Below are 23,287 nucleotides of genomic sequence, written 5' to 3'. Positions count from 1 at the left end.
CGAGCAAAGTTTCATGTTGTGTCGAGCCTTCTTAGTGTTCTAAAAATAGCTATTTTGATGCTAGCATGTCTTGCCCCATGCACTCCCGTTCAAAATTAACGTGCCAAAAACCGAAACTACGGTAAATCTTAAAAGTGCCTCTTTCGTCGTAATTATGCTTTCACACGAAGGTTTGACTCATATTCAATCCCAAATAAAGCCTCGGTTGCTTTTTGGCGAGAGTTTCGCTTTAAAGTTTTTACTCTATTTCACCTGTAGCGTCTCCCCGTACAAACATTAATACCTACACTTGACCGAAAATTAAACAGGCCAATATTAGTAGAAGTATTCACACTTCACTCTACAGATTTCTATAGTTGCTTCATAATCAGTTAAAATCCCTTTTTCCAGAGCACCACAAACAAAAATTATGTGGTCATCGGCGTAGAGGCATAGAAGTTCAGAACTTACCCAGGTAGTCCTCCAGCCTCCATCACATTGGCTAGGGTCACATCATTGGACCACACATCGTATTGCCATTTCCTGAGGCCCAGCACTCCACACAGCACCCGACCCGTATGCAAGCCCACGCGCATGTTTAGATTGACTTCAGTGGCCTCGGCTACTGACCTGCAGGGGGCAGAACACATGGAGGGTTGGAGTGAGGTTGTAGGATCAAATCTATATCTGTAATCAGGCAATTCAAATAAAGCAGTATATATGTATGACAGTTGAGGTCAGACACAGGTGACCAACACACAACCTGAACTAAGAATCTAATAAAATGGATTACTACAAGCTTTCTTTGTAAATGCTGTATGTCACTTTGTCAAAAACGAGAAAATCTTCAACATTTTCTCCACCTTGCTCTGACATCCCAAAATAGACTCGAAGAACAAAACAGACTGCTAAGTTGAGCATTTCTATTTAATCAGCGTTGTGGAAAAAGTCTAATCTTAATTAGCAGGCTTCCAGTCAAGTCATGAAAGTATCTGATATTATCTTCTGCTGCATCTCAATCTCTCACTTTCTTTTTGTTCCTTTTTTTTCACACTCCCAAACAACACAGGCTATGCAGAGAGAGAGCAGAAACACTTTCAAGCTCAGTAAAATTGCTTATTTTCTTCCTCCGGTAAAGCCTTTTTCTCCCACCCGACCGTGGTTCTGCTCGCTCAGATGTTCAGTGTTAGAATTCAATCGCAGCACACATGGCTGACCAGGCTGCAGTTTGCTCTACTTGAAGGAAAATCTCTCAACATGGACTCAGTTAAACAACTCAGTGTTTGGATAGAAAATAAAAAATGTTAGTGCAAAAACATATTCTATCAAACAGATGGACAGATAAAGATTCCAACAATAAAACAATTCTATATAATGTCACAGAACAAAAAAACCCAAAACATTATGAGTTGAAACACCCAAACAAATATGAACACTCACGTTATGGTGTCGATCATGTCCAAACCCATCTCGACGCAGCAGTGGGCGTGGTCAGTCTTGGGTTGGGTCAGTCCGGACACACAGTAGTAACAATCCCCCAGGATTTTAATCCTGCGACAGTGGTTCTCCTGCCAAACCAAACATAAATATATACATTGTGATTCCATGCAGGGCTGCACAGTAAATTGAAACATTATCAAAATCAAATTAAAGAAGGTGCAATTTTTTGATAAAGGTAAAACAGCGTTATGATGAAGTACTGTGGTGCTGCAGGGATGGCCTGGCCTCTAAATCCTGCAAGAAAACATGTTCTTTACATCAAATAAATGTTACATCATCATGATTTTGCCATTGTGATGCAAAAATGGTCATTCCGACTCATCTTTAAACATATCACAATAATAATCTCTACTTGCATTTCATTGATGCATGGGTGGCTTTGACACTTGTTTATATATGACTCTTCATTTGGTCAATGTGGTGCTGCAGCATACACCGTCAAAGTTATGCAGTTGACATTTCAGGGGTGGTATAGAACCCTGCACAAGCCTAAGACACCAAAAAACACACACAGATGCATTTTGGCCAGTAACTCTCACATGTACATCGCACATTTAAAGATCATACATGTGGTTTAATGTCTTCCTCAAGACAGTAATACGAGCCACTCAGTAACAAGATCAACTTCACAAAACAAGTCTTGGTACAGCACTTCTGGCCTTTCACATGACTCAAAATGAACCTTTAATCATCATAGTCAGCTCATTTATTGTTGAAAAACCTTTTTAACAGGACCAAAAGGCATCATTCTTCCAGCTCAATCAAAATTGCAGCCACAGTGTTGTTTGTGTTAAAGAATTCTGACATTTAATTATAGCTTATCCATTACAGTGATTCCCCGATCCATATCCATCAGTGTAATTAATAAAGTATCGCTTCAAGCTACCCAATGCTGCAAGTAACAAGGTCGATTGAGTTTGTGGTGCAGTGGAGTTATAGCCCTTCAAAATTAGAAGGTTTTTACCTTAAAGTGTAACATCATCATCATCATTAATACTGTGATGTTTATAATTTGTAAAAAAAAAAAAAAAAAAAAAAAAAAAGTGTCATCCCCAAACATTTCAAGCTAATTACGCTTGGAATGTAGGAATTTAGTGATCCATACTTTCTTAAAAGTTGCACAATTAATTCTACAGGCTACAACAGATATTTTGTAATGATAGCTTAACAATGATGGCAGGTTTCTGAACATATGTTTTTTACGGACAATAATGGCATCATTTTAGGGATTATGCATACTTTGAAACACTAGAATAAAGTGATATATTTCTAATACAAGGATCCACACGGAACGCATTGAAATGAGTTAAAACAAGGGTGTTCAGGTGACTGCAAAAATCCTCCATCACAAAAACCCTAATTTATACTCAGGGCAGCAACGGTTCAGCTAACTGTTCCAATAAACACAAATATCCCTGTTCATGAGTCTAGGCCATGTTGACCTGGATTGAACAACGAAACACCAACACAGCAATAAACTTATTAAAGGAGTAGTTCAGTATTTAGGGGAATACACTTTCATTCTCTTGCCGAGAGTTAGATCAATACCGCTCTCATGTCTTAATGCTAATTATGAAGCTACAACCATCAGGTTAGCTTAGCTTTGCTCAACGATTAGAGACGCAGATAGTTCCCTGGTCTTCATTTCATTTTTGGTCATTTTTCAACAGTGGGAGCACCACCATCCACCATATCAGAAATATTACTGGAATTTGATCGGAATACCTATGATGAATGATCCTTTTGCTCCTTCACATCTACATGTTGTGGATTATATAGGCTACAACATTGTACAGAGATGAGTATTGATAAGATACAGTTTAGAGCACATTAGAGATCCACAACAACGCTGACAGAAGGGCACGAAAAAAGCCTGGAACTCATAAATAACCTTGGAATAAATAAGTGTTTATGCCAGCACGGTAGTAGAAAGCATGCTGGCGACACCTGCTGTGTGGTCCAAAATGAGCAATCACAAAAAAATGTTGGTGGCAACAGAGTAACAGTACCCAACCAAAGACTCCATGTATGGATAAAATATAAATATAGATACATACATTTATAGGTATACATATTTGCACAAAATACTTAGAGACAGTGGCAGTCAAAGTAAAAGGCCCTTAGAACGCAACAGCCATGACGCACGGACTGATCACATGTTCATTATCCCATGCAAACTCTCGAGACGTTGAACTTGAACACACGACACTGAATTGGTTCCCACGCCCGCGGTGCCAAATCAACGGCTCAGCCTCACTTTGGGGAATAAGGTGAGTCACCCTCTCACTCTAAGCAGCGGCATGAAAAGGCGGCACACAAACGTAACCCATTATTAGAGGATATGAGCAACAGATGCTCATTTTACCAGGGAGACCAGGTTTACCGTGGACGCCTCCTCATAACCCTTTATTGTTTCCATGGAGGTAATGGGATCGCTGGCAATGCATGTGACGAGCACAAAGACTCATGATTATGCGCAATGATGGGCACAAGACGAGAAAGATGCTCTATTTTTAACACGCGAGCCATGTGAGTTTCAGGACAGAGAGACAGAGCGGGATCGGCGGCGCCGGTCATGCGTTTGGGGCATGGAGGCCCACCATGTGCTGGTCATATAAAATATATTGTTGGACACAAAGGCATAAAGTAAAAAAAGCACTCAGCAGCGGTATTGTAGACTGTTGAGCAGCTGTTTGTAGTTCTGCTCTGACAAAGGCAGCTTCTGTCAAAATATTTTAGGGAATATTGAATCCCAAAATTGAAAAATAACTACTGATCTCATTCACAAAGGATTCAACATGATTTGCGATATAATAATTGGACACTTAGATTAACATCATGCTGATTAAAGTTAAGGAACACATATTAAACATTAATCAGTTACCTATTGGCATGCGTATTAGAAGCATATTGGCCCTTTATCAGTCATTATAAAACACTTATGGATGACTTATCCTGCAGGACCATAATCTACAGCTACAAGGCCATCACCTCAGGGTTTTCTCTCAATGACCTTCTTATTACCGCGTATTGATCGTAAAATAAGGAAGTTGTTGTACATAAATAAAGATCTTAATATGCCTTGCTCAGTATGGGCCCTTAATAACATTTGATAAATATGTTCATGCAGAATTAGTGTTGTTAAGATAATGGAATGTCTAACTACAATATAATATCTTCAAAAATATCAATGTTTTATAGCATTTTTGAGAAATAAAACAATGCTGGGCATTGCAGATATGACACTTCTTTATTACTTATAATAGAAAATCCTTGTTTGAAGTCTTCCACATCTTTATTCGACCATATAAACTTTTTCAACCAAAGAGCCAAAGAGGTCTATATATCACGTCACTATTGATAATATTTTAACATAATGAAATGTGGATATCAGTGGGACATACCTGACTAGATAAATAAAGGTTACTCAGGTCTCTTCGTGGTAACTAACGTCACAGTGGAGCAGTAGCAGATGGCGCTACAGTGAGGCACGGTTGAAGCTACAGGAAGCAGGGAAAGCCCTGGTACTTATAGAGTCTCCTACTCTGTACTTTTCCTGTGCTAATCTGCACTGTGAGGGCTTAGGAGCTGATTCAGTCACAAGCTGGATTACCACCGTCATGTGACTGAAGCATTGTGGGCAATCTGGGTGGTCATCAGCGGAGAAGACAGATGAGTAGAGTGTATTAAGCCCAGGTAGAGTCCGACACCTACTTCCGCTAGAAAGGAAGCACAGAGGCAATATATTTTGGATGTTTTGTTTTCATTTTCACCGAGGTCAGACTATATTTAGAGTAGGTGTAGCTGCATTACCAGACACCTTGCATACAGTAAACCCATATCCTCGCAGAGATGCAAATAAGCAAACACTTCAGTGCTTGCATACAAAGGGAGGGAGACAAAGAGGGACGCAGAGACAGGGAAGTGGAATATTCATTGAATGATGATGAAGGAAGAGATGAGCCAGCTGAGAGAGGCAGCAGTTCATTTCCTATGAGGCCCCAAAGGAGAGAGCAGTACACACCGTGCTTTGTCTGTCATACAAAGACAAAGATCAGTGCTGTGTACACATTATTGATGAAGCCAAAGATTAGGGTTTCCACTCCTGTAGCTCCGGCTGTAGGACAGGCTGTCTGCCTCCAGCTGTTTGACAATGTAGTTTTTTTTTTAACACTGTTCTCACACAGTCACACTATTTTATGCATATTATATCAGAACATTACACAGATTTGATAGAGAAATGAGTCCGCCTCGGGTTTGTTGAATTATTTCAAGTCAACATTTCATCAATGTCGGCAGACGGTGATTCATTGCAAGGCGTCTCTTGTCGGGCAAAATCTTTAAAAAAAGAAAATTCTGATTGGATATTTTCCTTTTTGGCCACCAGCTCTCTTATTGATTTTAATTCATATGCGATCATTTATGTGCAACAACAAAATGAATAATATATCAACACTTCCTCCTCCCACCACAGCCTGGTGGGTTGGAGTGAGCAGCTGCTGGAGATCTGTGAAGTAAACCTACGAAGATATATTTAACAGATATGGCGGATATGACAAATAACGGCCACTCAGCGTTCAAATACTTGCTGTTCAAAGATAGCATTGAAAAGTAAGGAACACTGTTTTCTTGGAATGATATGAAAAAGACACAATTAAGCTTTGATATATATGAGAAATACTCTGCACACATAGTTTAATTAATTCTATGCAGCAGATATGACAATCTAACAATAACCGACACTATATGAAATACAAAGGTAAGTGAAAAGTGATAATTCTGCCGCGACTGCTTCAGTTTAGACCCCGGCTTATAGAAATGCAAGATGCTTTATGGTCACAGAAATGTCAGCCATCATCTTGATTCTTGAAAAACAGAAACATTTTTCCTCTCCTACTCCTCCCTCAAGAACTCGAGCTTGCTTGTTTGGTTTGGGTTTTGCTTCAGTCCACAGTTTTTCTCACTCGCAGGCGCCTGAGGGGGGAAACTGCAGGACTCGACAGTGATCCTTGCACCTGCTCGTGAGAGAAACCCAAACAGGGTTATTTGAGTTGTGTTTACACCCAGACTTTGGTTTTTCCAGCAGGCAGCTGTCACAGTGTGGGCAGTGAGCAGCCTATGTGCTCAATTTAAAAATATCACAAATTTTTATTAGCCTCCTAACCACTTGTATTTGTTCTATTTTTCTTGGCATAGGATTTTAAATTACATAAACCTGCAGATGTACAAATGATCACGTCTAGATTTGGAACAGGTTTCCTGAAGTTAACTTTTCTTTGAGGTACAGTTGAGTGTAGTTCAATTCCTTTGACAGTCTAAATCAATCTTAGCTCGGTCAGTTCTCACAGTAAATAAAGACACATAGTTTAATGTCTAAACAGGAAATGATAGTTCTCACTATCAAATGTCAGATATGCCTCTTGGGTTGAGTGTTTTTTGCTTGAAAATAGTTGTAAAGCGTGACTCACACTACAAAGAGCTCTGTATTTTCTTTGATTTAAAATAATGTTATTAATCATCTTGTTTTAAACATTATTTACTCATGTCTATCTTTGAACTCATGTATAGTCTTAAATAGATCATGAATATGTCTTTTAGGCCTCAAATTAGTCAGGAAACCTTTAAATTTAGTTAGCACTGGCTAAAGAGGCTACATATATACCATTCTTGCTAACTCGGTAGCACTTAGCATGCGGCCCCTGACCCAAAGAACAAGTGAGTGGCAGGGGCAGTGGCATTGCCGTTGTTAAGCTGCTAACAGGGAACCAGAAAGCACACAGACCCTGAGCCCAATAAAAAGTACCGCTGTGGCGGCAACACATGCCTGTAGATGCTAACATTAGCACAAAGCACACAGCCCCTGAGTCCAATAAACAGTGCCGCTGTGGCAGCAACACATGCCTGTAGATGCTAACATTAGCACAAAGCACACAGCCCCTGAGTCCAATAAACAGTAAAGCTGTGGCAGCAACACATGCCTGTAGATGCTAACATTAGCACAAAGCACACAGCCCCTGAGTCCAATAAACAGTACCGCTGTGGAAGCAAAACACGCCTGTAGTTTTTTATTGGACTATAGCTAGTCTTATAATTTGATTATTAGACTATTTCAAGATGTCTTGTCAAGTAAACTTCTCCCACCACATGGACAGACACTTTCACGAGTATTACGTCATTTTCTCCCCAAACTCAGTGTTTCTCTCTCGTGTTCAGCATTCATATTCTGCGGTGCAAGAATGCAAATATGGCACGTTTTGCGTAAACTGAAGCACGCATTCACGCACAGCACATGCGGCGCGGGCCTTTATCTGTAAGCTCTCGCAGTCATACATATATGTGAATGAAAGAGGGAACTCTGACTTGTCGAGGGAAGTAAGAGGCAGCGGATAGATACATCACTGAGCTGTCCTAAAAATGGAAACATGAGAGAGGAAGAGAGTGCAGAGAACCACGGGGCATAAAAGACACAGTTGAGGGAAGTAGGCTGCTGCATGTCAATCAAGGAGCCGAGAAACAAGGAGCGGAGGAGTCTTAGAGCTGTGATGCAGGGAGGTGTTGCGAGAGGAGAGAAAAGAAAGAAGAAGAGAGACAAGAATGAGAAAGCTTTGTGAAAGTCTGCCATGGAAACAGCGATGGCACACACACACATATACACACATGCTTACAGACACAGAAGCACATCCAGTCCAGAGCTATTAATGTTATATAGCATCACGGCAACCATAAATTAATCACAGAGTCCCTCTCGCAACAGAAACTGTGGGAAACTCAGCCAGGGAGAGGAAGTGTTTATCGCGTGATAAAAATATAAATTAACACGCCAACTGGGGGCGACCAGTTGGCGTGTTAATTTATATTTTCTTTATCACCCCTTAATAAATCCATTCCTTCTATTCCTAAAAAGCAAACAGTGTCACTAATATTGGGACGGCTGTGTTAATCTTTAACGCTACCTGTATTTAGCCTCACACAGAAAAGTTCCCATGCTATGTACGACATAAGAACGTGTCTATTCTGTGTGCCAGTCTTCAGCGTTACATTTTCCACTCCTTCAACACGGACCAAGTTTGGATAGTGATAAGGTTTCAAAGCTTCCCTGAGATGTTTGCGCCCCTTGTCTTGGATCTCAGCGGTAGCCGGCAGATTCTCAGCCCGGTGGTGAAGAGTTATAATTACTCCCAGCTTGTGTTCTTGTGGGTGGTGGGAATCAAACAGCAAATACTTATCAATGTGAGTGGGTTCCCTGTAAACTTCAATTTTCGAGCTACGCTCCCAACTGAATACGACAGAGTGCAAGCAAGAAATTGCGTTGTTTTTTGTTGTTTTTCTCCCTCCTGATGTGAAATGTCCACTTCGGAAAAGGCTCTTAAGTCTACATATCTCATCAGGCGTTTTAAATCGATAGCAAGATGAAATCGTTTCAAGCTCGACTCTCTACTACCGTATATACATTTGCAACAAAGGTTGATAAAGGAAAAGACCTCGCTCTGTCGTCTGGCCGCACATGTTCTCATTCTGGTAAAGGGAAAGAAAACACTTTAAACCAATCGCAGTTGTCTTGGGCAGCACTAAACCCAGGATGCAGTGAAAGTGTGTGATGGCGCCCCTGCCCACAATATAGCGTTGAGGGGGATCTTAAAATGGTAAAATTCCAGCAAAAGAAAAAGATAACATCTTCGAACTAGTTGAGATTCGCCTCGCTAAGAATATCTTATTAGAAATGGAGTAGAGAGTTTTGTTGCCTCAAAGATGGCTGCACAATTAACGATAAAGTTGGTGACTAGCTAGTGAACATAGTGGAATGGAACTGAAGAGCCCCGTGTTTCCCTCAGGAATCCATAGAGAATAGGAATATTTAACTTATATTTGCCAAGGGGCTAAGAACGCAACACTGAGTGAATACAAATGCAGTATGTATGTATTGGCAACATATATCATGTTTGTAGGGAGATAACATAGTCAGTGTTTTTGTTTTGTTTTTAGCTGCATTCAGCCCGGAAGAGAAAAAAATGAGTTTCAAATTCTCACCAGTACACTTCTGAAGTAAATCAAAGCCTCTTTGACACAGCCAAACAGAAATAGTGCATTAGTAATAATTGATATGGAGATGAGGCTGAAAACAAAGTGACAAACTGCTCCTAAATGCTCAATCACAAAAAATGTCTATTTTTATCTGATGCTTGTGAAATTAGTGCACGTGTTTGAAAAGCTACCTGGGGTTTAAAACGATATGAGACTGTGATATGATTGGAAGCTTTTCTGATAAAGCTTGGGTCATTTTTGCAGCCCGATCTTCGTTTATGTTAAAAAAGAGATTCCCGGAAGAGGAGAGGAGAGGAGAGGAGAGGAGAGGAGAGGAGAGGAGACTTGGTTTACTACACCAACAGCACTTTAGGAGAACACTGAGTTCCTGGCCCACTTCCCATGCTGCTTGACAAGTCCAAAGAGTGGACAGGTGGTGTGGGGATGGTGCTGGAATGGTATTATGAGACGATGCCCAGTGGCCATGTGGCATCGCCCGCTCTTCGTATGGAACAAGAAGCGTCTGAGTGCCCACAGTGACCACGGCTATGAGTCACTGGCACTGCCACTTCCTGCCAAAGTGGATCAGAATGAGTGGGGCTTTGGGTCAGGGCGAGGCCAGAACATTTGAAGACAGTTTTGGCGGCTGCGGACAGCCTTTCAGCGTAACACGAGGATCCCAACTAGGAGCCACTCAGGTCGATGTATTCAGTTGTAACCAAAGGAACGAGACGGGTCGAATCAAAACAGCCAGACGTAATGGACATGCCTCAAGATAGCCTTGTCATCTTTGAAGCTAAATTCATTGTACATGAATTTACATGCTTATGACCTGATTTTTATGCCTGGATGTGGAGGGGATGGTGTTGGGGTTACAGGAGACGAGGCTGGCAAAACAGTGAGCATAGTTCAAGACTGTGCATCAACATTTGTTCAACAAGTGTGAAACCATTGGATGCCGTATATTTGAAGAGGGACCGCCCCTTTTGTGGCGTCAAAACAGGTATTTTAAGCCAAAGCAAGTGCTTTCTGTGCCCAGACCTAACCACACTATAACTACAGCATTTATCACAAGATAGAATTGTCATGGTTTGAGTTTTTGGTGGAGTTATATCCTGTTTGATTCTGTAGTTCTCTCCTCATGTGCCATGTTTTGCTTTTTCCCCTGTCTATTTCAGCCTGTGTTTTTCTCTCACTCTTTGTCAGATTGTCTCTTCTGTTTCCTCGTGTCAGCCCTGTATTCTCCTCGAGTTCCCAGCGCTTCATCGGTTTGTACTCTAGCTAGTTTTACATCTTTTCTTACTGCATCCTGTGCCTTTGCCACATGCCTTTTGCTTCTTGCATTGTGGATTTTCAGGACTTTTTGGATTATAGCCCTCTCTGTTAAAGCTTGTCTTTTGTACTGTTACCTGCCTGACTTTGTGTTTTTGCAGGCACATTTTCAAATGAGCTTTTCGGACTTCATCAAGGCCCTCATGTGCATAAAGGGAGGAAGTACGAAGCAAAACATGACATACGAGGAGAGAATACAAAATAAAACAGGAAATAACTAAACCCACACACAAAGTAAAACAAATATAAAGTTTGAACACCTCGGCTGTCATACATCGCCAACATTTATTCTGGTGTCTGGTTTGCAACCTCTCTGGAAATGCAATGACAGTTATTTGACGAGTGACGAGCGCGGCCACTCTCTTTTTTAGTCAGTTCTAATTTTGTGCCTCTAAACAAAAAAAGCTAAAAATAGACGCTCCCGACAACAGCCAAACAAAACCTTCTATGAAAGCAAAAAAGGGTTAGTTGTAATCCTGTGGATTAATGGATTTGACAAGGACATGTGCCTAGTGTAAGTAATAGAGGCCAGATTACATGTAGATAAGGCTGTGGCAGGGTGATCTGCAGGGGCTCAACCTTCTCACCAAACAGAGATACTGTACGTGTCAGCCGAACTGAAAGTGTTGCAGGCAGAGGGATATCGTACCCCTGTCTGGAGATGTGCTCTGATTGTGATTAACTTAAGGCAGAAGCACGTCACAGTACCTGCTGTGTTTTGATTAAAAGTTTTTTTTTTTGGCGGGCGTGCCCACTGACGGCGTTGCATTTGGAAAGCGACTAGATTAACCGCCGGCGGTCGAATTCACTGGGAAAGTTGAGAGGACTTTCAGCAAACGAAATCACAAAGGGAGAAATATAGACAGATGGGAAGGCTGAAAATCGTTTACACATGCGAACCGAGAGAGAGAGAGAGAGAGAGAGAGAGCGGGAGATTGGGACTAGTACAACTCAGTGGCCCCCTTCGCCGAGTTCATTCACACCACCCGAGTGGACGCGAGGTTTTAGCCCTGGGTAAATCTGGCCTAGATTAAAAAGGTCTGTCAACTCCTCCTCAAATGAAGTACTGGATAATCATATTAAGCATCATATGGGCTTCCATTATTCAGTGTGACATCATGCTAAGCTGGTACGATAGTGGCATGTGCCAACAGCCTGTGGCCTGAGCAGTGCATGCACAGACACACACACACACACACACACACACACACACACACACACACAAACATCCTTACCGCGTCAAAGTTTGGACAAAACATAGACACTGAGAAAAAGAGCAGCTTTCCATGCCAACAGTGCGTCTAATTGAGGGATATGTGTTCAAGGAAGGGGAAACAGACTCACCGTGGCGAGCTCATCAAACTTTCCAAACAGCTCATTCAGCAGTTTTACCAGTTCCTGGGCTGTGCACTGGGAGGCCAGGCTGGTGAAACCGACTATATCTGCAAACAGGATGCTGCAACAGAGAGACAGAGAGAGAGAGAGAGAGAGAGAGAGAGAGAGAGAGAGAGAGAGAGAGAAAAGAAGGAGAATTACTGGAGGCCTGATCACATTAGCTCCTAGGAATTTGTTCAAGATGACATTAAGGAAGCCTGAGACAAAGTCAATTTTGAACACTCTCCTCGGATGATTAAAGAGAGACGAGTCAAACTTTCAAATTAACGACCTGCAGCAGCAAAAAAAAAATAAGAAATAAAAACAGAGAGAGATAGAGAGAGGGAGAGTCTGCTCCATTCTCCAGCTGACTGGCAGCGCAGTCAAGCAGAGCGACTCAAAATAGAAGCGAGAGCATTCTCATGGGGATCAAGGAGGGGAGACATGTCCTGTTTGGAGCCGGTGAGGAGCTGTTCTGGGATATAATGCAACCAACGAGGCTCTGTCACCGTCTCCAGGTGAACTTGTATTCCCTTCTGACAGCTGGTGTACCGGACTGAAAGTGCTTTAGGTTTAAAGATGAACTGAAAGTAAAATTATTTTCTTCTTTGTACAGAAGTAAACAATCAGGGCTTCCAGACTCTGAGTTGCAATGTTTGTGTTTTTTTTCCCAGGGTGCAAAGTCATGACCTGCCCTACTCTGCTTGCCTGTGATTGGCTTATGCTTGTTGCCTTTGTTGGTTAAGGTTTAGCCATGATGAGTGAGATTGGTTAAGCTGAAGGAAAGAATATCAGGGTAAGCCAATCAGAGGCCTGGGAAAAAAATTTAAAAATTGCACCAGAGTGGAAGCTAGTTAGCCTAGCATTTCGAACAGGAAAGTCCAAAAGCTGTCCGTCTGCTTTATCTCTTTTTTTCTATGGAAAAAACACATCTGCCAATCGCGTTTGTTAGACTGACAGTTGGGGTTTACAACAGTTTCAACTGACTCGGAGTGACTGCAGATGGACTTCTTATTGGCACGGGAGAGGAGGATGGCGTGCAAATACTCGGAGAAATACAAACACACCAAGAGAGGTGAGGTGAATCAAACATTCAGGTGCTGTGGTGGGAACAATTCTTTTCATACTGTGTGTCTGAGGTCTGGTGTGCCTGTAGTCGTTGACATGTAAAGTCTTAAACTGCTAAAAGTACAAATCCAGCGCCTTGTTGCAAAAAAGCGAGAGAAGACATCGTTGTATTCTAAGGCTTGGCCCTGATTATTTTCAGTATTACGCATTTTTGTGAGTTATTTTGTGATTTTTATGCTGCTAATCTCATTTGCCATGTTTCATTAAACGGGGCCTCGAAGGAAAGGTTACCTGTGCTGAAAACCTCCGGTGTCTTAATAAGGCCCCGCTGCCCCTGAGAGACGACTCACTATCAATCTACATCAGAGCGGGAGCAGGAACTTTCACCATGAGGGATTCGCCCTGAGTGCTAGGTGGCGACGGAGGGTGTGAAAGGGGATTAGTCATCAAACTCTAGCTTGTCCTGAACAACTCGCGTGTCTGCGGCACTGTCTGCATGTGGGCTGGAGTTGTTTTTTTTTTCGCAGTGTGACAGAGTGCTGGATCTCGAAGAAGGAGCCGCTAAATGTCATTTTGTTGTCTCGCAGATGTCACGGCAACGATGGGGGAACGGATTCAATTTGTGTGAATGTTTTAATTGGTGACCATCTGCGGCTGACAAATATTTGAAACGTTAAATACTGCGCCGGAGTAAACACTCAGAGTTCCAGTCCCTGAGACTCTGACAAGGACTGAAAAGATGCTGTAACATAATTCATATCGGTGGACAAAAGAAAAGATCTGATGTCTCTAATCTCTTTCTCTGATGCGATATTAAACACCGAGATGGTTGGCTTTCACACACACCCTCCTGCAAAGTGCCACATGTCTCAGTTGTGTGCTCTTGTTGTAAGATAAATTGTCTCCCATAATTTCACGTCCCTGTTTGCTCAGCCAACACTGGACCGGAAGCTGATACATTTGTTACTTATCAAGAGTTAAACGTTCGTACAACTACAGGCTGCATGAAGTTTCTGTAGGAAGATTTGGGCTGAAGTTTGAGGGTTTGCATTTGTTTTTTGTATTTTTCTGTAAAGAATGGAAGACTGAGACTCCTGCTGTATGTTGAACTGGTAACATGCTGCAGAGAGCCTCCCGTTGAGCGACACATGCTGTGTTGCTGCATGTTCAGCTCATAGAAATGTCCACGATTAAGTACCTTGAACATGAGCAGCTTGTCCTTAGCACAGTAAGGCTGAATCCCATTTCACCCCTTGGCCCTACCACTTGGCCCTACCCCTCCGTTTTGCGCGTTCACGTGTAGGGGTAGGGGTGTCCCAATTCCCATTAGGACGGAGGGTAAGGGGGAAGTGGTAGGGCTATATACCCCTTCAAACGGAGATATTCCAGAGGCACACTACGACAGATTTCCTAGAATGCACTGCGAATCACCGGCAAGATGGCTGCTACCGCGAAAGAAGTTCACAAATGTAAGTATTTTCTCCATTAATAAAGTTTTAAAATTTACGAAAACCGTTGTATTGTCTAGTTTAACATTGTTTCAATGTGTAATGGTCATTTTCTTCATAAAATGCACACGAAAAAAAAATCGCTAGTAGTTGAGGCTTCAGGTTAACGTTACCAGGTTGAACGCTACTAGCGGTGCTCTGTGGGCAGCCCTGATAATCTACAGTGATAACGTTATCAATAAAAACTTCGGCAACCTCGCTGCTGGTATTCCGTTACATTGATAGCGTTATGGGATACTCAGGAATGTCATGCACAAATCGGATGTAACGTTAACCCTAACCCCTATGCAGTGTATGCATGAATTTGAAGTTGTGAACGAATTGCGAGTGACTACTGATGACGTACGCGATTGTCGAAGGGGTGTCCCAATTCGGAGGGGTTGACTTTCAGCCCTACCCCTTGGCACTCCGTTTCAAGGGGCAAGGGGCAAGGGGTAAGGACAAGGGGTAGGGGTAGAAAAGAGAAATGGGATTGGGCCTAAATATACATTATACTTGGTAATTAGTAACCAGATCCCCGTGTGCTCCCTCAGGGGACATAAAATCAAAATAAGCGTGTATCGTGTATTGCAGGTTAAAATCACATACATCTGGGGTTTATTTTAATTTAGGATTATTATTTAAGATTTAGTGGCATTTAGCGGTGAGGTTGGAGATTGCAACCAACTAAATACCCCCTGTCTCACCCTCCCCTAAAGTGGGCACTGAAATCACGTAAAAAAAAACAAAAAGCCATTGTTTGGTGATACAACATGCTGCTCTCCATGGAGGCGGACCCCCTCTTGTCACAACCTCCGCCACCATCGGTTGTGTACAAGTGGGCATGGTTTTGCACAGCTTCAGATATAAAGGGCTCATTCTAAAGTAACGAAACACCAAGATTCTTATTTTCAGATGAATGAATACTATATTCTATTTTTCACAATCGATCCCCTCAATCCACAGTGGACCTTCAACATATGCCTGCATAACATGATTACAATCTTTTCTAAGACCTTTTTGCTAAACGCAGGGGTAAGTTGCATTTATAGCCAATAGACTAGTCGACTCGCTGTACGTTGCCAAAGATATTTGAGATAGACTCCGTTTTAATGAGTTGGAGCACTGAAAGGCGCGGAGAGCGCCGGCTGTGGACTCCTGTATCTGATGTTGAATATCCTCCAGCAAAAAACTTCAAAACAAACACCGCAGCACTCTTGGCAGCAGCAGCTATAAGTTTCGCCTTCGCCTCCCACCGAACCTACTGCACTGGGCCGTACCGCGTTCACTGCTCAAGGTCAAAACCACATCCCCAATGCAAGCGTCTGGCTCCGTAAAACTCTATCCCCTACAGCAGGCAAGGCACTGCAATTCAAATGATTAAGCCATGTAATACAAACACGATTTTCCCTGCGGTAACTTCTCTCGTGTCTAATATCGTCTAATTCGACCTCCCTCACACCCTCATCCATTATTTCCTCTCCACTGGCACGTATTTGAGCAACGTTATTCCCCTAATTATGTATGTTAATCTCCCTTTTCCCTGTGTGGAAGGCATTACTGGAGTTATTTTGGCTGACGTTATTTCAATTAGTGGAAGGCACGCCGCATGCCAACTCAAGGGTTAAGTTTGGAACGGCCCCTCCAGAGCCCCCAGTGTGTGCTGATGTCGGGCCAATAAAAGGGGGCCAGCACAGAATGAGTGTGGGAGAGATACTAACTACACACTTTAGAAGGGGAAACTGTAACTTGTCTGTGATAGTGATGTATGAGTGAGCTTCTGGAGAGGTCAGTGACCCAAGTAGGTCAGATTTAAAAATTGAATGACATACTTTAGATTTTTCTGATGTCTCTCACGGTGAACTTGTTTGTTTTCAGGCATTTTCGAGTGCTGCAAGGATTTTATTTTAGCATTTTTGCACTTCCTGGTCTCAAAGTAAGTGGTTTTTTGATAGAACTCAGATAAAACTTTATTTAGATGCTTGAAATAAGATCTAACAGATTTTCATGATTTGTCCTACGACATAAAATATGTCAGTAAATACCCCACATGTGAATTGTAAAGCTTGGAGAAGGCAGTTGCTAAAAAGTGGCTAAATGAGACTCATCTGCTTCATGTCTTCTGGCGGCTGCATTAACAGCCTTAAAAATAATCAGAGTGGCGCTTGTTTTCAAAGGTTATCTTGCTGAACAAACCATCTAAGTATCATTTTTTACGAGGGCGACGCTTACTCCCCGGTTCGCCTACAAAATACATCATCCCTGTGGCACTCTGTTTGATGCAAACTTGAAAAAGTGTTATATAAAGCTTCCTTCAATCTGAGCAACATTACATTTATTTTGTCATGTGAATATTTTCATCAGCAGGAATTTGTCTTGTAAAATCGTCATAAATACACATGCAGAAAGTGCTTGTTGATTCAGAGGGTTCTTCCATTGAAACAGTGGTGTGATATTAAACAGTGCATGCTCATAATTCATCACCATCATTAATTGTGTAAATCCTAAAATGCTATTTAGATTAATTAAGAAACAATTTAGAATGAATTACAGGTTCAAAAAGTGCTAATTTCATCTCAAGAGCATTTTTTGAAAAATATGAGTTCCTGTATTACCACCACTAATAATAATGACATTGTTGAGTCAATATTTCACATATCTTGTTTGTTACTTTGGAGTCATATTCTTTTTGCTGTTTAGTGAGTGATTACTACAATATCCCCCTGGCTGGATTTTTAATCAGATCAAACACTGCCCACGGTCTCAGAAAGTAATGAAGAAAACTCGCAGTACGTTGTGCTGCACACTGTTTACTTTCTAATTACAGTCTGCCCAAATCACATAAATCATGTCTGCATCCAGTCTAGATCGCTCTCAAAGGGTGGTGCTATCTGAAGGAGTTCAAGGCACGAAAGTAATCATCAGAGCTCCACTGAGATGTGTCCATATTTAACTGCCTTGTGCGCGCGCGCACACACGTGCACAACATGCACAGGCAAACACACGGCGTTATGCAACAAGAATTTAGTCTCCATTGCATTTAATCCCCTGTAGCAACTTAATCCTGAGGCTAAGCAAACCCTTCTCCTCAAGCCTCCCTGCTGCTCCGAGAATACAGAGGGAGAGGAGGAAGAGAAGATAAGGAAAGGAAATGAGGAAATGTTGTAGCATGATAAAGGAGCTCTAACAGTACAGTAAGAAGTGCAGATTAAAGTAGATGATGAAGAGAAGAGAATTCATAGATTGCAGGGATTGGAGTGGTGAGCGTTGCGCTTTCTGACATGCTGTTTACATGTGAAGAGTTAAAAGGTCATTCACAGCCACAGATGTCAGAAGAGTGAAGAGCAAGAGTCTGTGGATCTGCAGTTTTGGATTGTAACTAAGTGCATTTACTTAAGTACTTTACCAAGTAAGATTAGCAGCTACTTGTACTTTACTGCGAATGTATCTTACACAGTATTTACATGCAAAACCTATAATCAGTTTAGAAAATGTGATTTAAGGCTTACAGTTAAACCAAACTAAAGTAGTCAAATTAACACCAACATTGAAATGCTGCTTACATGTGAATGAATCATTAACAATTATACATAACAATAAAAATAATATAACACAAGACCAAAATGAATAAGCAATAATGAGACATCAAATGTGCTCAAACCAGCCCAATCAGGAGACTATCTGTTGGCAATACTTCCACAATACGTGTCTTATCGGGTTCAGATCACATCAATATGAGCTGAATTTCATGTCAGGAAGAGGAGGGGGTAGTGGCAGTGTGAGACATGAAGGAGACGGCAGCCAAGCCAGAGACCATTGTATGAGACGCACAATCTGATATGGCCGTGTTGTTCCTGGAATATCATAATTAATGTTGATCCAGGAGCATCTTTGAGGCCGACCAATCATAGGTTTGCAATTCATCACTTAGCGACCTGGTCAAAAAGACCAGAACATTTCAAACGTGGGAGAAGATATCCTTCCAGACACGTGTTTAATTATGTGAAAAGGTGAACTTTGACCCAAAGCATAGTTTCCTAAACTTAATGGAGTATTGAAGTTCCCTAAACCAAACCAAGTATTTAAGTTCCCTTAATTTAAGAAAGTATTTTAGTTCCCTAAACCCAACCAAGCATTCAAGTTCCCTAAATGTAACCAAACAGCGACAGAAAACTAAAAAGAAACCAAGAAGAAAATAACAGTAAACCACACAGCAACGACAGCTTGTTTCAGTTTCCTGGAGTGACATTAGTTGTGATGTTCCAGGAGCAACACCAACATGAGTCACAAAGCTACTGCGTGACATCACAACAGTGTGATTGGTCACTTGCAGTGGTGGCCATGGAACAACATTAATTATAATATTCTAGGAACAACGATAACACAACAATATCAGATACAGCTGTTTGAAAGAGCACTCAACAATAATAAGCGCCACTAGATATTTTTAACGACATGTGAGGAACTATTTCCAGCTGTGCTTGCGGTGTCACAACCAGGTACGCCAATACACAGTCTCCTCTTAACCCTGACCAAGTGGTTTTTGCAATCAAAGTTAAAAAAAACAAAAAAAAAACAGGCTGGGATGGAGGAACGATGATGAAGGCAAGAAGTTGGAGATTTACTGAGCAATCACTCAGTACGTCTACATGCACAGCTTAGTCGGATTGCAGCCATAGTTCGATTATGCTACTCAATCAGACAACTGCAATTGTCCAAGTATACGTGCCAGTGAGAAAATCAAATTATTGGCCGGAGCATGTCGGTACGATAGGTAGCGCTGTACCCATTTCAACTAGTGGTAATAGAGCCACCTCCAGCTGACCTCTTTACGTCACCAGCTACAACAAAATGCCTCAGCATTCAAGAAAGATGGCATACGAAGAGCGTGACGAAGCTACATCTTCGTACATTTCGTATATGGTGTACATGATAATTACCCAAACTAGATGCACAATGGCGCTCTTGCAGTGATTTCGGAGGAAACAGTCATTCGGTTTTCTTGAGTGCCATGTAAACGCACTCACTGGTTTTCCAACTAATTCTGCTAAAAGCCCAAATCGTGTCAGCTTTGTTTTGATACAGTACGATGGCCAGTGTCCTCCGAAAAAGCAGTTTCTGCAACTTCTCAAAGAGAGACACTGGATCCGAGAGACAGAGAGCATCCATCAGCTGGGGGTTGTGCTACAGCCACTGTGAGATAATTTATGTGCTGTAGCGATGAACCTTTAGCAAAGAGTAATCTTAAAACAGAACACATCGCTCCTAAACTGCTGGCAACTGTATGTGACATAACAAAATGCCAGAGGGAGCGTCTCCTCACTAAGCATCACTTAATCTGCCCTTCTATTTCCCCCAGTAGGATCCCTCACTCCAAAAGCCTTGTTTCCCCCAGGGGCTGCTGAGATATGACAGCCAGGGAGCTGGCATATGCACCACTGGCATGTTAGACTCAACGCAGGGAAATATGATCGGATTTAGCTTATTTCCTTTTCTTTTTTTTGCCCATATAGCATTTCTCTCCAAAATGTGCCACCCATATCAAACGAAAGGAAAGTGCAGCCTTATGTTCTCTGGACTTTTCAGGACGAGTCAGTGGCCAACCGTCGATATTCAACGAGAAGAATGAAATGTTTCAGTTTTTTCGCAGCCCGGGGCGCTGTTGATGTTTTAGGACACTGTTGGGTCAGATCACACTACACTGTGTAGCCCTCAGTGTTTTTTCCAAAGGACATGTTTGGTCAAGTTATTCGGTTCATTTTTAGCACGCGCCATGATGCATCGGGACAGTGTTTATGCCACTGCTTTCACCCATGTGGAGAATACAGTTTTGTACGAAAGATCACTGTGTGGCATTAGTTAAGACAATTCACAGCAAAGAGGGATTTGAATATCACTGGGATTGGACAGCAGTCGTGTTGGTGTGAGGATCCTACCTGACATTGTCATGGCGCTGGATGTAGATTTTGTGAAAGATCCTTTCTGGGGGCTTCAGGAAATCCTCTTTCATCTCCATAGCTACGTTCCTGGGCAACAGACTCATTAGCAGGCGCTCCTGAGTGTGTGTGTGTGTGTGTGTGTGTGTGTGTGTGTCAGAGGGAGAGAGAGAGAGAGAGAGAGAGAAAGAGAGAAAAAGAGCAAAGAAGTGAGTTGAAATATACATTCACGCAGTCAAAGTTATCACAGGACAAAGTGTTAGTAGCGATAAGAAAATGTGCGAGACATAAAGGCATGAAATCTAACAGAAATGAATAATGTGTCGAAATGACTCACGGCACAAGAAAGAGAGAGGGGGTGGGGGTAAAAAAAAACAAAAAAAAACAAAACACGGACACACATCTCATTTTGCCATCAGCTTGAGCTCAGGTGCCCCGTACCTGCTTCTCGTTCTCGTCCTCCATGCGGAGTCGCTCCTCGATGCAGTTGCGAGCCTGCAGGAAGGCCTTCCTCTGGGCTCGTTCTGTCAGGATGCGCACAAACAGCCCTGACAGGTTGACGCTGGTGAACAGCACTGTGTTGGCAACCAACTGCAGACAGGGGGAACCAAAAAAAATGTTGATTTCCTGACACATACAGTGCTAGGCAGTCATTAGAAGAGACGTTGTGAATGTACCCACTATCAGACAATTTGTGTGTTTGCATACACGCTTCACACTTTATCCACGAGCGTGCTTAATAACCTTAGATGTGAGAAGAGGATTTGTAGTTTCATGCATGTATAGTAAATGATAACATTTTCGACACGTTGTTTGATTGACGTTAAACCCCCATTTCTTTTCTTCAAATGTACTTTCCATAAAGTGTGTTTTCTTTTTCTTTTCCTGTCTATTGTGTCAGTGTATTTGTTGACCTGGCAAGTGGTGTCATTTATGCTGGGCACGCTGGGTACACATAGAGTTTGTTCCCATGCCTGAACCTTTGAAGAACCTGTGGCTTTATCCTTGGAATCAGTCATGGCTCTAAGGATCGCCCTTGCCCTCACAGGTATAAATAAAGTCTTGCTGAATTAAATGAAATCCCTATAAACTCACCCATCATTAACTCTAACCTGATCGATATATCGGGTTGCCGATATTATCGGTTGATATTGGCCTATCGTGGATATATCGTGTCGGTGGGTAAGATGTCCGATACTTGCTGATATGAAAACTTTCTTTTAGAGATGATAATGCAGAATATGATGACTGTAGACACACCGGTGTTTAAAATATCCTGCCCCCGTTACACATCTCTGTGACAAGTGCTTGATAACCACTCTTGAGAGATTATTACAAAAATCGTATATCGGCCGGGGCTCTTTAATTAACTACTTAGATTCATAGCAACCAGTGTATGGAGCTACTGTGTGGATCACTATTTCAAACACAGGTTTCACTTGTCTCACTTGGATTCTCTCATGTATGAAGCAAAATGACTGGAAACTAAATCCACAACGACAACAACAAACCTCCTCCCTCGTGAGAGATCGGGCGAGAGGGTGGCGGGGCCTAATATTTCTCTATTTTGGGGTCTGTGACATTAAAACATTTCGAGATCCGTGCCCTGCTTCATCCATCACAGAGGATGTACAGCAGCATGACTGCTTCAACCTTGTGCGGGACACAAAAGAAAAGAGTTTTTTTGTTTTTTTTTTCTACTTGATGGAGGTCTGCTGGCTGCGACTTTGTACACAAACCGAACAAGGTCCTATATTGACCTCTGGAGTGTACACAAGCGAGCTGTCAAACCCGGGCAGTAATTGTATGTTCGTAAAGAATAAAGGCATTTGTTCTCTTTATATCTCGGCTCGTTCATCATGGGGTTTTTTTTTTCTGAAGCTGGAGTCAACAGTGGAGGCTATTTGACCTCAGGAAAAGCTATTACAAATTCCACTGTGCTTCACTGGTAAAAAAAACAAAAAAAAACATATAGTGTCATTTCAGGGCATTGGTGTTTGAGGGAGCATCATAAATACACCGTCAAAGCTTTGTACAGTACACACACAACTTCGCAACTTCAACAAACTTCTATCACTGCAGACAGGCATGTTTCCCAGTCCGATGAATAATGCGCTGCCTTGAAAAGACTGTTTTTGGCAGCAGCGGTCTGTCTTTGTGCTTGGCAGGAGTGCTGGCGAGCGATCGGCATGTTCATACGACGCTCAAGTTACTCCACAAGCCGCGAGTAAGGAAACGCTGGCATCGGAGTTGAGTGGGTGTAAAAACACTCACACCTCTGCTTATCTGTGGCGATAACCCCGATTTGACTCCGGACGGCCATAAATGATCCTGGTGCATTGGGTTCAGTGACAGTGGGATACACTCCAGCCACCTGAGAAATCACAACCTTCATGTTGACTTGTGTTTTCTAGAGTAAATGTTTCCAGTCTGTGTTCACTCTGAAATATTATTTTTTTTCCATGACTGAATTAACAAGCTGTTCTCAGAGGAAGATGAAGTCTCCGGAACAGTGTTTGAAATTAGAGAGGTGGCAGGGTCCGCCAAATGTACACACAAAGTAAAACAGTCTGAAACTGTGTTGTCCTT

At 42.1% G+C, this 23,287-nt stretch overlaps 1 protein-coding gene across 2 annotated transcripts in view; it reads right to left on the bottom strand.

The window, feature by feature from the left end:
- LOC115572814 (adenylate cyclase type 1-like) overlaps positions 1-23,287 on the bottom strand; it is a 41,882-nt gene that overhangs the window by 15,348 nt on the left and 3,247 nt on the right. For both annotated transcript variants that reach the window (XM_030403274.1, XM_030403275.1), the window contains exons 2-6: positions 21,140-21,289; positions 20,699-20,817; positions 12,178-12,289; positions 1,420-1,547; positions 451-609 (exon numbers count right to left, since the gene is read on the bottom strand). In XM_030403274.1, the coding sequence (XP_030259134.1) occupies positions 451-609; positions 1,420-1,547; positions 12,178-12,289; positions 20,699-20,817; positions 21,140-21,289 (668 nt within the window). The remainder of the gene's footprint in view (positions 1-450; positions 610-1,419; positions 1,548-12,177; positions 12,290-20,698; positions 20,818-21,139; positions 21,290-23,287) is intronic.

This window comes from Sparus aurata, chromosome 21 (genome assembly GCF_900880675.1).
Source record: "Sparus aurata chromosome 21, fSpaAur1.1, whole genome shotgun sequence".
Classification (NCBI taxonomy): domain Eukaryota; kingdom Metazoa; phylum Chordata; class Actinopteri; order Spariformes; family Sparidae; genus Sparus; species Sparus aurata.
This window is presented reverse-complemented; position numbering and strand designations above follow the sequence as displayed.